General features: G+C 47.8%; 1 protein-coding gene across 3 annotated transcripts in view; it reads right to left on the bottom strand.

Moving 5' to 3' along the window:
- RGSL1 (regulator of G protein signaling like 1) overlaps positions 1 to 12,634 on the bottom strand; it is a 70,888-nt gene that overhangs the window by 24,354 nt on the left and 33,900 nt on the right. For all 3 annotated transcript variants that reach the window (XM_054711451.1, XM_054711450.1, XM_054711449.1), the window contains exons 17-23: positions 9,522 to 9,693; positions 6,053 to 6,191; positions 5,714 to 5,838; positions 2,964 to 3,073; positions 2,584 to 2,676; positions 1,489 to 1,558; positions 440 to 606 (exon numbers count right to left, since the gene is read on the bottom strand). In XM_054711451.1, the coding sequence (XP_054567426.1) occupies positions 567 to 606; positions 1,489 to 1,558; positions 2,584 to 2,676; positions 2,964 to 3,073; positions 5,714 to 5,838; positions 6,053 to 6,191; positions 9,522 to 9,693 (749 nt within the window). In that variant the 3' untranslated portion in view covers positions 440 to 566. The remainder of the gene's footprint in view (positions 1 to 439; positions 607 to 1,488; positions 1,559 to 2,583; positions 2,677 to 2,963; positions 3,074 to 5,713; positions 5,839 to 6,052; positions 6,192 to 9,521; positions 9,694 to 12,634) is intronic.

The raw sequence follows: 12,634 nt of genomic DNA, 5'->3' as shown, positions 1-12,634 counted from the left end.
CAGTTACTGCCTAGTGATCTCGGGAGAAAGGCACATACCTCCTGTGTGTGCCGGTTTCTTCAGCTGCTTAAAAATTAATGGTTTCTGACATGGTTACCCACAGGGTTCTGAGGATTTGCTGAGACAGTGGGTGGGAGTCATTGTCCAAATGGGAGATCCTAGCATTCAAAGACCCCCTCTCTCTAATAAAACAGCACCTTGCTCCCCGGGGTGCTTCATAACATCGCCACACATTTGTCTCAGGATTCTTAAACAACCTGGAGTCGGGGGTTCCCCAGGCCATGCGGCTGCAGAGTGAGACTAAAACCCAGGTTTCCTGACCCCAAGGGGAGGGTGTTCCGTCACACACCCATGGGGGAAAGACCGTTTCTGACAGGCCCCCCCCAGGATCAGAGGAGGCAGAGGTGCTTCTACTCACGCTCTCTTGCCCACATCTTACCCACTGACGTCACCCCACGGATCTTTCCAGGGCAGAGGGTGCCAGGGCATTTCGTTTCTGACCAGAAAAGGTTGTCAGTGTCAGGAAGCTTCTGAGAGATGATGCGCCTCTGTTGGGAGGGGCCTGACTAGATTTTCTTTTCCTTTTTGATGACAGATGGTTTTTGTCTGAAGGAAGAGAGAAGAATGGCTGGTTATTACAATGGCGATAAGGTGTTAGTACTCTCTGCTAGTCTGTTGCTGTCATTCCCTTTAGGAATGGCAACGGCCTAAACCAAAACCCTTTGCCTTCAGGAGAGGGCCCCTCCCATTCTTATTCTCACCACCCTCCCCAAGGGCCTGTCACCTCTGAAGACGGCAATGCCTTTCTGAGCAAAGAGCTCCCAAGTACCTGGCTTGTCTTCCAGGCACCAGCGCTGGCCAATGATACCTGGGGAGCTCCAAGCCCCACTGGCCTTGCAGCTGGTCTGAGAAGGTGGAATGGCTGGTGAGGAGGCAAGGCCCGCCATTCATAGAGCCTGCTGTCGGTAACCTTGACTTTCAAGCAGCTCTGTGGCACTGGTTTCTATGACCCCCCTGGGGATTCTCCCAGAGCCTTAGGTTAGCATCAGCCCCACGTTGATGCTCTTTCAGAAGTGAGGATGAATCAGATTGTGACACACTCACATCCTTTCTGCTCTTATCGCTAATCCCCTGCCAAGCAGAACAACTCCTCTTTCTTTCCCATCTCAGGACCTTATCCTGGAGCACTGGGCTATTAGGGAAGCTGACAATAAAGGACCACCTGGGTCGCTCTTCCTCCAGCAATGGTGTTCTACCGGGAGGTGGGTCAAGGCTTCAACTTCCTAAAGGGCCTGTCCTAATGGAGGTGGGTGAGGACACCCACAGGCCTCCCTGGAAGCAGCAAGCTCAACTTCTTGGTTCTTTATGCCAGGGAGTGTCAGGAGATGGAGCCAGGTCTCTGGGAAGTTTCTCCCCCGTCTCCCATGGTGCACTTGGACAGACAAGCTCAGCACTGAAGAAGAGGACTTCCAGCTGGTGCCTACCTACCCTGGGAGAGCCATCAGTTGAATGGCAGAGATGGTATGTGCTAACTGGGTCAGGTTGCTCGTCGATGAAGCTAAGGACAAATGCAGAGAAAAATCGCATCAGAACTCAGGGCACAGACCCTCCCTGGAGGCCAGCCAGCCAGGGAGGCATCCCAGTACCAGAGAAGGAGTTGGGAAAGTGATGAAGTAGCAACGCTCCAGGGACAGTCAGGAGTCCTGGGTTGGATGCTACAGTATTTTTGTTGTTGTTGTTGTTGTTGTTGTTGTCCCAGGAGACATTTCATCTGGGTGCACAGATCATGATCTCAACCTCACTGACCCGGGGAAGGAAAATAAGGTGATGAGGCCAGATAAGCACTAGAAACACCAAACTTTAGGGCAGTTGGGGCCCTGTGGCTCCTGGGCAGTGTTCCATGATCAACTCCTCACGAAGCAACGAGGGGACATTTCAGAGAAGCAGAATCTCCAACATGGAAAGAGAAGCTGCCGATGGGCAGAAAGGAAAGGTTTGTTGGGAAAGACCATGTGGGAACCAAGGCAGTTTTCGTGATTGGGAGTGGGACTGACTCCTAGCGGCTGGAGATGGGGAAGGGAAAGGATCTGACATGGACCCAGGATGGGAGGCTAGGACCGGAGTGCCCATTACAGGGATAAGCAGATCAGTAGCTGAAGCCTCCAGGAAGCAGGAGGCCTGGGCTGAAGTTCCACTGAAGCAGCAGGTGCTCTCAGAGGGAGGGGAAAGGAACAAGTGGGATGTCATCATTGTTTCTTAATGAAGATGACATACCATGCCTGGAAATGGGCAGAGGAGCCGGCAGAAATATCGAGAAACTTCAGCTACTGCCTTTAAAGGGCTGTAAAAGATATGATTATTCTAATGAGAGCTGGGCCCGGGCCCTGGAAGGACACTCAGGGGACCCGCTTCTCACTCCATCCCTGCCACTCACAAGCTGTGTGATCCTGAGCAAGTCATTTCATATTTTGGGGATCTCAGTCTCCTCCTGGTCAATAAGGACATGGGCCAAGCTGGCCTTAGGGTCACCCTCTTATTGAGTAGTGGACTTCTGCTATCCATGGGATTCCAACTCCAACTCACAATTCTGGACTGAACTTGTTATTGCATCTCGCTGCTGGGGCCGCAACCACTCGATACCTCTGAGCAAGGAGAATCTTAAGATGGCATGGTCTCCTGGGGAGGAGAGAGGGGGGGCATTAAAAGCCTTTACAGCAATATCCAACAAAAGAAATCATGCCAAGCAAGCAAGAAAGCTCCTGTTTAACACTCCTTGGATTACAGGATGCTAACGATAGGACATTTTCTAAATCCAAATGTCTGTATCTTAGATCAGGGGTCTAAGGCCACAAGAGTTCGGGAAGCAAGATTCTCAAAATGCTTCAGCTCCTCCAGGATGACTTTCCAGGCATAGAACCCAAGTGACCTGACCCCTTAATTCAGGGGATCCTGGCGGGGCTTACCTCCACTCCAAATAGAGTACTTGGTCACCGATTTAGAAGGAGTTTTTGTGTCCCTGGTCGCCTTCTCCTTCTTCTGGAAGTAAGAGCGGGTTGCCTTCCAGGAACAAAACCTGTGAGAAGAATGGCTTCTGGTCACAGGGAGAAAACCTCCCAGGGGAGGACTGTGACACTGAGCACAGGGGAACCGGCCAGAGCCAGTTTTCACAGAGCTGGGGAGGGGGATCAGGGGGGGACAAGAGGACAGCACCTGCCTCAGTGTGCTACCTGGCTCAGTGAGGGGCCAGGACAAGCAGGGTCCTGGGACTTCCTTCTGGAACCTCCAGTGAATGGAGTCTACAAAGGACCCGCTGTTCCCCACCCTGGGGTACCCCACCCAGCATCTGACTGGCCTCCCTCAGGGCCCGGTGAATGAGCCCTCGTTGGCAGCCTGTCCCTTACTGAGGACCTTGGCCCCCTCACCTCATTCCCAACAGTCTTACCCTGGAGTAAAGCCTGGCTCCTCTCAGGACCTCAGACTCGCACACTCACTACAACCTGAGAACGGCTGCTCCCCAGAAGCCCTCACAACGCTCTCCATCTCTCCCTCCTTGGCCCCGAGCCCTGCTCTCCCCAGCCTGTCCTGAGAGTAGACTGCTTGGAGGTGTCTTGGCTTTATGTTCTATCCTGCCTTGGCTCTGGTGGTCTGACTGCTGCCCTCCTTCCTCCTCCCCAAGGCACGTTCCACCCAATCACAGTGGGTTTCTCCCGTCCCACTTGCTAAACTGGGTCTCCCTCCAGTCATGGACCTCCCAATACGCCAAGGATGCATTCTCTTAAAAATACATTTTTTTTATTGATTTTTCAGAGGAAGGGAGAGGGAGGGAGAGAGAGATAGAAACGTCAATGATGAGAGAGAATTACTGATTGGCTGCCTCCTGCACGCCCCCTACTAGGGATGGAGCCCGAAACCCAGGCATGTGCCCTTGACTGGAATCGAACCAGGGACCTTTCAGTCTGCAGGCCGACTCTCTATCCACTGAGCCAAACCAGCTAGGGCAAGGATGCATTCTTTATGGTGCTTGCGAGACCAAGAGACCTGGTTTTTAACCCACTTACCAAGTGGTACCACTTACCAAGGCCCTTAACCACTCTCAACCTCAGTTCCCTCATCTATAAAATAGGGATAGTAAGACTTTGCACCACCCACCTCATGGGGCTGTTGAGAGGTTCACCTGAGGTAATAGATATGGACACAGTTGTATGATATAAAAATCTTCGTAAATATATAGGAAAGCAATGAACAGGGATGAGGGAGCGCTGAGCCTGACTCCAGACGGAGCGGCAAATATCTCCCAGGGGTTGCTGATCCCCCAGAAAGCTGTGGGACCCATTTTTAAAAAATATATATTTTTTATATTTTATTGATTTTTTACAGAGAGGAAGGGAGAGGGATAGAGAGCTAAAAACATCGATTAGAGAGAAACATCGATCAGCCGCCCCCTGCACACTCCCCCCTGGGGATGTGCTCGCAACCAAGGTACATGCCCTTGACTAGAATTGAACCTGGGACCCTTGAGTCCGCAGGCCGATGCTCTATCCACTGAGCCAAACCGGTTAGGGCTGGGACCCATTTTTATTTAGTCCTGGTTAAGCATGCGGAGAATCAAGTCTAGACGTAAGTGCTAGATAACAATTGGTGCTCAAAAGGCTCAACTGGTTATCTTGAACTTAGATTTTTTTTTTAAAAATTTATTTCAATCTTGTATTCCATAATTTATCTTAGGGATTTAAAACGGAAGGTTGGTGGTTGGTAAGCAACCTTAACACTTCTATTTTAAGAAAGTAACTTGTGTGTGTGTGTGTGTGTGTGTGTGTGTGTGTGTGTTTTGGGGGGCATGGGCGAGGGAAACCCCTCAGAGCTGGAATCACAATAATAATCTAAACATCCCGACCAGCCTGGTCTGGGGCCACTTCAGCCAGTTGTCCTGTGGCCACTACCAGCCGGGGCGCTGCCATTCACCATGGGGGAGGTGCGAGCTGGGGCAGCAGTGGACCACAGGGGTGAGTAACCAGCTGAGAGAACTTAGGTGAGTCTCTAAGGGACAGGTTAGGAACCAGGTCCTCCCCCACCCCCCCCCCCCCCCCCCCCCCCACCTGTCACATTTGTTCTGAGGATTTTGTCTTTCTTTCAGTTTCGTTTCTGGCCTTCACAGCTTCCTCCCCAGGTTTTAGGTTTGAGTTGGTTGCCACATTTCCTACTTTAACCTGGGGAGCTATGACCTAAGAACCTGAATTTCTAGCTTCTCTTGAAAATGGAAATATCTAGCAACGGAGCCCCTACTGGTAATTATGGGATGTGGGCACAGCGGAGCCAAACTCTCCTGGCTCACTGTCCCCAGGAGGCTCCCTGAGCATGGGGACAGTGTGTCAGCCTTGACAGACTGCTCCCAAGTAGCTGTGGTCCATGTCACCCTTAGGTGAGGAACCCACGCCTAACACAACCTAAGAGCCTGGTATTCCTTTGTATTCCCCATTCAACGCAGGGAGTGTTGGGAGCCAGGCACTCCGGGCCCCAGTCTTACTTGGCCTCCCATCCTCTGACGTGCTCAGTGTGAGCGTGTGAGGGACGAAGTGTAGTGAGTAGGAGAACACACCATCTCGGTTCCCAGGAGTCTGGAAACGGGAGCAGAGAGCTACGGGAAGACAGAAGACTCTCTAGAGAGTCAAGTGTTTCCCTGACCTGGGGAGGGGAGGGGAGGGGAGAGAGTTACCTTTTCCAGAAGTACATAATGATGGGGAAGAGAGACATGATAGCCCCGTGGAAGATGTGCCGATCCAGGCGGCCCTCGGCAATGGCAGCAATGATGGCATCCTTCTGGGACTCAGTGATGTTCACCTACCCGCAGAGTGGGAGCCGGTCACTGGCAGAAAACCTCTCTTGGTCCCCGCAACCTTTCAGATCCCCCCTCCCCAGAAGGCAGGAGCTTCTCCTGGGGCTGCTAGGTCAAGGACATCCGGCTGACCCAGGACTCAGGACACAGCTTTCAGGGTTTTTGTGGGGAAAAATGCTCCTTGGGACGAGGCCAGAGAGGAGTGGAAGTCCCCCTTACCCTCAGCCTCGGAGGGACCTCGGACTGCAGGTAGAGCTTTAGGATGATGTTGATCTTGGACTTCATTAGGATCACATCATTCTCGTTATAGGCCCAGTTGACCTGAAGCACATGAGCTGAACTCACCAAATCGTTAAATCTAAAGAGAGGCAGTGAGCAGGCAATCAGCAAAGAGGACAGCAGTGGCGACTTAGGGCAGCCAGCCCTGACCTATGCTTGGTTTAAAAAAGACAGGGCCAAATCCTGGCCAGGTTGTGACTTCATTCATCCAGTCGTAATTCATCTATGGGCAAACACTAATTGAGTGCCTTCCACCTGTCAGATGATATGCTAATGCTTCTTCACGTGTATTTCTTCATCACTAACTCCTTTATTAATCCCATCCTCCCTCCCTTACCCATCAGGCCCGGCCCTCTGACTGCTTCGAGGGCTAAGCGCTGTCTTGCTCTTTCTTTCCCCTCCTGTGCTGACCCTCTCACAATTACCACCAGGCTCTGAAGCAACATATTCCTTTTATTTTATTTTTTTTACTATTGTAAGATATACATAACATAACATAACATAACATAACCAGTTTAACTGTTTTGCGGTGGCACGAAGTACCTCCACGTGGTTGTGTGATCCTCACCACCATCATCTCCAGAACTTTTTCATCTTCCCAAACTAAAACTCCATGCCCATTAAAACACTGTCCTATTCCCCACCTCCCCCAGCCCCTGGCAGCCATCACTCTACTTTCTGTCTCCTAGCAACATATGCTTTCAGTGGCCATCAAATATTTGTCAGTTACACCTTATCTTGTAAGTACACAGCTGACTTCTCCAAGGCCAGTGGTCGGCAAACCGCGGCTCGCGAGCCACATGCGGCTCTTTGGCCCCTTGAGTGTGGCTCTTCCACAAAATACCACGTGTGGGCACGCACGTACAGTGGCCCATGCGCAGAAGTCGGTTTTCGGCTCTCAAAAGAAATTTCAATCGTTGTACTGTTGATATTTGGCTCTGTTGACTAATGAGTTTGCTGACCACTGTCCTAGGCCATTTAAAATTGTAACAATGTAAAGTCTTCCTAATAGTAGAACACCAGATTTTCCCATATCCATTCATGCATTCAGTCAACCAACATTTTAATTCAGGGTTTATGCTGTGCCAGACACAGTTCCAGGAGCAGGGACTCGGCAGGGAACAGAGTAAACAAAGCCCGGCTTTCCAGGAGCTCAGTCAATGAGGGAAGAAGATGCACAGGTGAGCAGGTGATTAATTAAATATCCAGTAGAGGTTATGAAGACAGAAGAAGGGCATGATGTAATTGGGAAGGAAGCAGGCACTGAGGCCGAACAATGAGAAAAAGACAGTCCTCCTGTGAAGCCAGCTCAGTGGGCCAGGGTGGGCAGAGGTGGGCTGGAGCCTCTGAGCTGGAGCCTGGGGCAAGTGGTTGGTGAGGGGCAGGAGATGAGCTCTGAGATGCAAGCGGGTGTATCCTGCTTGCACAGAGCCATTCAGGCCGTGGGAGGAGGTTTGGACTTGATTCCGGTGGAAATGGGAAGCCACTGGATCATTTTGGGCAGGAGAGGGCTCTAATCTGGTTGACATTGTTCACAGGCTCTCTGGTTGCCGTGTAGCCAACAAGTGAGAAAGCAGAGCGGGAACTGGAGAGGCAGTGGGAGGCTGTTCACCCTGACTGGCATTCCTTTCTGTTCCCCACTCACCTCTCCCTTACACAGGGTTTTTTGTTGTTGTTTTTTTAAATCTCACTAACCCCTCCGCATTCTTCAAACTTCAGCTTAGGTGACTTGTCTGCCATGAAACCACACCTGAGGACTCAGTTGTCTAAGTCTCTCCTGACTCGACCAGAGCACCTAGCATCACACTTCCTAACTTTGAGTCTTTCCTGCCATTCCTACCTCTGTGGACCGTGCAGGATGGAGAGCATGTCTTATTGGTACTTTTTGTATCTCCAATGCCGAATCCAGAGCCAAGAACAATCAAGCAATCCGTAAGTGTTTGTGGAACTGAGCCAGGTCCCTCACTGAAGTGCAGTGGAAAAGCTCGTGACCCTAATTGATGCGCGGCGTTACCAGCGCTCTGCACTTCCGAAAAACACAGCGGCAGGTGGACCCCATACGCTGCTGGTACCTTCCTTGTACAAGCTCACACTGTCCCCACTAGCTAAGACAGGCATTTCCTGAAAGTTCTTCGTGCTTCTTCCCAAATATTTTTGCCTTTTGTACTTGTTACTGTAATTCATAATTTATGAAAATTAATGAAATACAAACGTGAAAATAAAGGTATTTGTTGTTTCTGTGAAAACAGATTGGAATGCTTTGGAATGTTCCAATAAAGATCGAGTTGCTAAAGGTCGAGTTGCTTTTTAAGAAATTGCTATGGAGTTAGGTGTGGCAAGGCGATTACAAACATTTAAAAGATAAGGATTGCCCTAACCGGTTTGGCTCAGTAGATAGAGCGTCGGCCTGCAGACAGAAGGGTCCCAGGTTGATTCCGATCAAGGGCATGTACCTTGGTTGCAGGCACATCCCCAGTAGGGGGTGTGCAGGACACAGCTGATCGATGTTTCTAACTCTCTATCCCTCTCCCTTCCTCTCTGTAAAAATCAATAAAATATATTTAAAAAAAGACCATTCCCTTTCATCACACATTTAAATAAATAAATAACTAAATAAATAAATAAATAAGTAAGTAATAAGGATAAAATTCAGAAGGCTTAAGTTGCTTTGCAGTAACTTTTAAGTTCTTGCTCCACTTTAACGAGAAAATTTTTTATAATTAGTAGGTAGCATTATAGGAATAGTATATACAAGAAAAATATGTGAACCCCCAATTAGTGGAATGGCTTTGGCTTTACATCAAAAGTTTGACAGCTGAATGAATGCACATTTATGTTTTAACTTAAAAATATCTGTTTAATGTCATGCACACACACACACAACCTTAATTATTATAATTCCTTGCTTTAACTAAAGAACTATTGGTCCAGCCCTGGCCAGGTAGCTCAGCTGACTAGAGTGTTGTCCCAATACTCCAAGGTTGTAGGTTCGATCTCTGGTCAGGGTAAGAGTCAACCAATGAATGCATAACTAAGTGGAACAAATCTCTCTCTCTCTCTCTCTCTCTCTCTCTCTCTCTCTCTCTCCTCCCTCCCCCCCCCCTCAAATCAATACATTTAAAAAAATAACTATTGGTCCAATACATAAGAGGATTTCTATCATATTAATAGATAATAGAACAAAAGGGTTCCACATCCTGGGTATAAGTAGGTGCATTTCAATATTGGGAACTCCAAAATATTGAAGAGCTTCCAGGACCCAAAGGGAAAAATGGTGGAAATTGATACAGTGACAGCATTCAGTGAGATTTTCACAGAAATCACTGTGCCACGTACAGGCCACTCCAGTCTTTGCCAGGAGGCACTAAGCATGAAAAGCCACAAGGGGTAGGCGAGAGGGGAAACTTACCTCTCCATTTCAGAAAAGAAATATACATCATTGGTGGCAAAGTTGACAGTGATGACCCTGTGGCCAAATATACGGCGCTTCATAAATATTATATCTCCGTTCTCCTCCGCACTCCGGACATTTGAGTGATGTGGGGATGGGCGTCCCGATACATTTGGTGATGCAGGGAAATCTGAAAAAGAAAGAGGAAGGAATTAACATCTAGCTCGAGCAAGTCCCTCTGAAGCCTGAAGCCTTCAATCTGGGCATAATTAAAGTGAAAGACGACGGACACACCTTTGGGCCTATTGAAATAGTGACTCCCTCCCCTTGGACTTGGAGGACTGCTGGAGAAGCCATCTGCTCAGATGACATGACAACATACATACCAAAAAGAAATCAACTGAGTATTGAAAGGTGTCTTCCTGGTGCTGGTCTAATAGAGATAGGAGCTCACTGTAATTATGCCAATCCCTAACATGTCTGCAGAAACTGAATATGCAGAGGTGACCTTCAAAGTAGAGTGCATGGTTCTGATGCTGCTTATTCAAGGTTTATCAGGGAAGTAGTGTAGAAGTAAACTGGGAAAGCAGCACAAAGAAAAAGCCAAAACATGAAGAGTAAAGAAGTTAATTAAGAAACAGAGGGTAGGAAGCTAGAGTAGAAATACGACAGGAATGGATAAAGGAGAGCGTAGAAGATTCTAGAAGGTTTGGGTTGTGTCTCAGAAAACCAAGGCAGTTATATTAGAAAGTTTCTTGACTAGGATATATTCAAAGAAACCCACTCATAGGGATTCGGGGCTTAGAAGAGAATAGTTTTGGGTTGGATCTGACAAGTAGGCCCTAGTCCATTGCCTGGCTGGGTTTACCAGTAAGAAACTGTCTAGTGGGATTCTTTCTGATGGGAGGGTGATTACAATATTCAGTAAATACCTAGCACCTGTTGTGTCCCAGACACTGTGCTAGGTCCCAGGGTTACAAAGCATAAGGTCTCTCCCGACTATCTTACAGTCTCTCTTTCTTCATCTCTGAGACTTGAATTTGAAGGGAAAAAGAGTCTGAATAACAGTGGAAATTGATAGGATCATCAGGGATTTTAGGAAAGAGGGTGCCAAATCCACCTAAGAAATCTGGACACAGGGGCAGGCTGACAAGTCTTCTCTGATAGAGGTTGGGGGCGGGGGCATGATTTGCATTATTTGCCCATTTCTATAGCAAATGCTCCCACCATGGTTGATTTCAACTAGCTCACAAAATACCTGAATGCATAACAATTGGCTCTCAACTGGGCTAAGGTCATAAGGGTGGATTTTTTTTTTTTTTTTTAAAGCAAGAGCCAATTATATGCTGGCTACAGGAAAAACACTTTAAATGTAAAACTTTAAATAGGTTATAAGGAAAGAAATGGAAAAAGTCACATAGGCTAACACGAATAAAAGCAACGTAATAGTGGCTATTTTAATACCAGGCAAAGTACATTTCAGAGAAAAGAATATTACCCAGGATAAAGAAGGTCCTTTCATAATGATAAATGGGTCAGTTAATTGGAGGACATAATCCTGGAAAAGACTATAGTGAAGGAAAGCAGACCACTGGTCGGGCAGATCTCCTGTGGAGTTGCAGGAGTGTCTTGTTGTTGGGCTCCCATACAATGCCGGGGATGTAGGAAGTCAAAAGAAGGTGAAATTGAACTTGCTACATCCTGGGCATAAGAGGTTGAGTTGATTTTACTGAAAAGAAGAAACAAAAGAGCTAGAACTAATTTTTAAAAAATGTTTTTTAAATTGATTTTTTAGAGAGAGGGGAAGGAAAAGGGGGAGAGAAACACTGATGTGAGGGAGAAACATGGGTCTGCTACCTCCTGCCTGCCCCCTAATTGGGGATCAAGCCCTAAACCCGGGCATGTCCCCTGACAGGGAATTGAACTGGTGACCTTTTGGTGCCTGGGTCGATGCTCACCCAACTGAGTCACACCAGCCAGGACCAGGACTATTCTTAAATCCTAAATGTTTGGTTGTGAAGCAGTCCATAAGACATACATACAAAAACTTTCTGCAAGTTAGGAAATACAACAATAATACTAAAATTCCAATAGAAAAATAGACGAAGGACATATAAACAGTTAAAAAAGAATACAAATGACCAATAAATAAAGGTGCTCAAATACTAAAAAAAAATGTACATAAGAATTGTACGTTGTTTTTCATCTACCAGATTGCCAGTTTTTAAAAAATGTATAAGAGCCCATGTTGGTGATAATGTGGCTCTCATTTATACTCTTGGTGAGAGTTTAATTAGTGCAGTGGTTTTAGAAGGCCACAATTGAACTATTTTTAATCATTTACCCATTAGTTCCATTTTTAAAAATGTATTTCCTAGAAACTGACAGTTGCAAAATATGCACATTTTGCAGCATTGCTTGTTGAAGTGACAGTTGGAACAACGCAAAAGTCATCAAAAGAGAGACAAGATTTGTCACTCTCAAGCCCTCCAGTCTCATCTCACTTTCCCCATCTCATTAATCTCCAGCCCAACTGGCCTAAAGTTCCTGATCTGCACCATCCTCTTTCCTGTTTTAGGATTATATGCAGACCTAGAAATCACTCCCTCCTATGTTGCCTGCCTAACTCGTTCATCTCTGAAAGCTCAACTTTATGTCGTTTTTGATATGTTTCTCTTCTGATCCTTCCTCTGGACTAATTAGGGTCTCCCTGAAATCATCAATAGGATCACTCATCACAATGCATAATAATGAAAGCATAATATGCTAATTAGACTGGACAGCCGAACAACCTTCTGGATGTCATTCTGGACATCCTTCCGGACCAAGCCACAGTGGTGGGGGCCAAAGCAGAGGTGGTTAGGGGTGATCAGGTAGGCAGGCGAGCAGTTAGGGGCAATTAGGCAGGCAGAGTGGTTAGGCACGATTAGGCAGGCAAGCGAGTGGTTAGGGGTGATGAGGCAGGCAGGCAGAGTGGTTGGGGCAATCAGGCAGGCGAGTGGTTAGGAGCCAGCGGCCCAGGGATCTGGCCTAAACCGGAAGTCGGACATCCCATGTGGAGTCCCAGATTGCAAGAGGGTACAGGCTGGGCTGAGGGACCCCTTCACTCCCCCGCCCCCCCCCCCACTCCC

This window comes from Eptesicus fuscus, chromosome 22 (genome assembly GCF_027574615.1).
Source record: "Eptesicus fuscus isolate TK198812 chromosome 22, DD_ASM_mEF_20220401, whole genome shotgun sequence".
Taxonomy (NCBI): domain Eukaryota; kingdom Metazoa; phylum Chordata; class Mammalia; order Chiroptera; family Vespertilionidae; genus Eptesicus; species Eptesicus fuscus.
The sequence above is the reverse complement of the archived record's forward strand: the minus strand, read 5'-3'. Positions and strand labels throughout refer to the sequence as shown.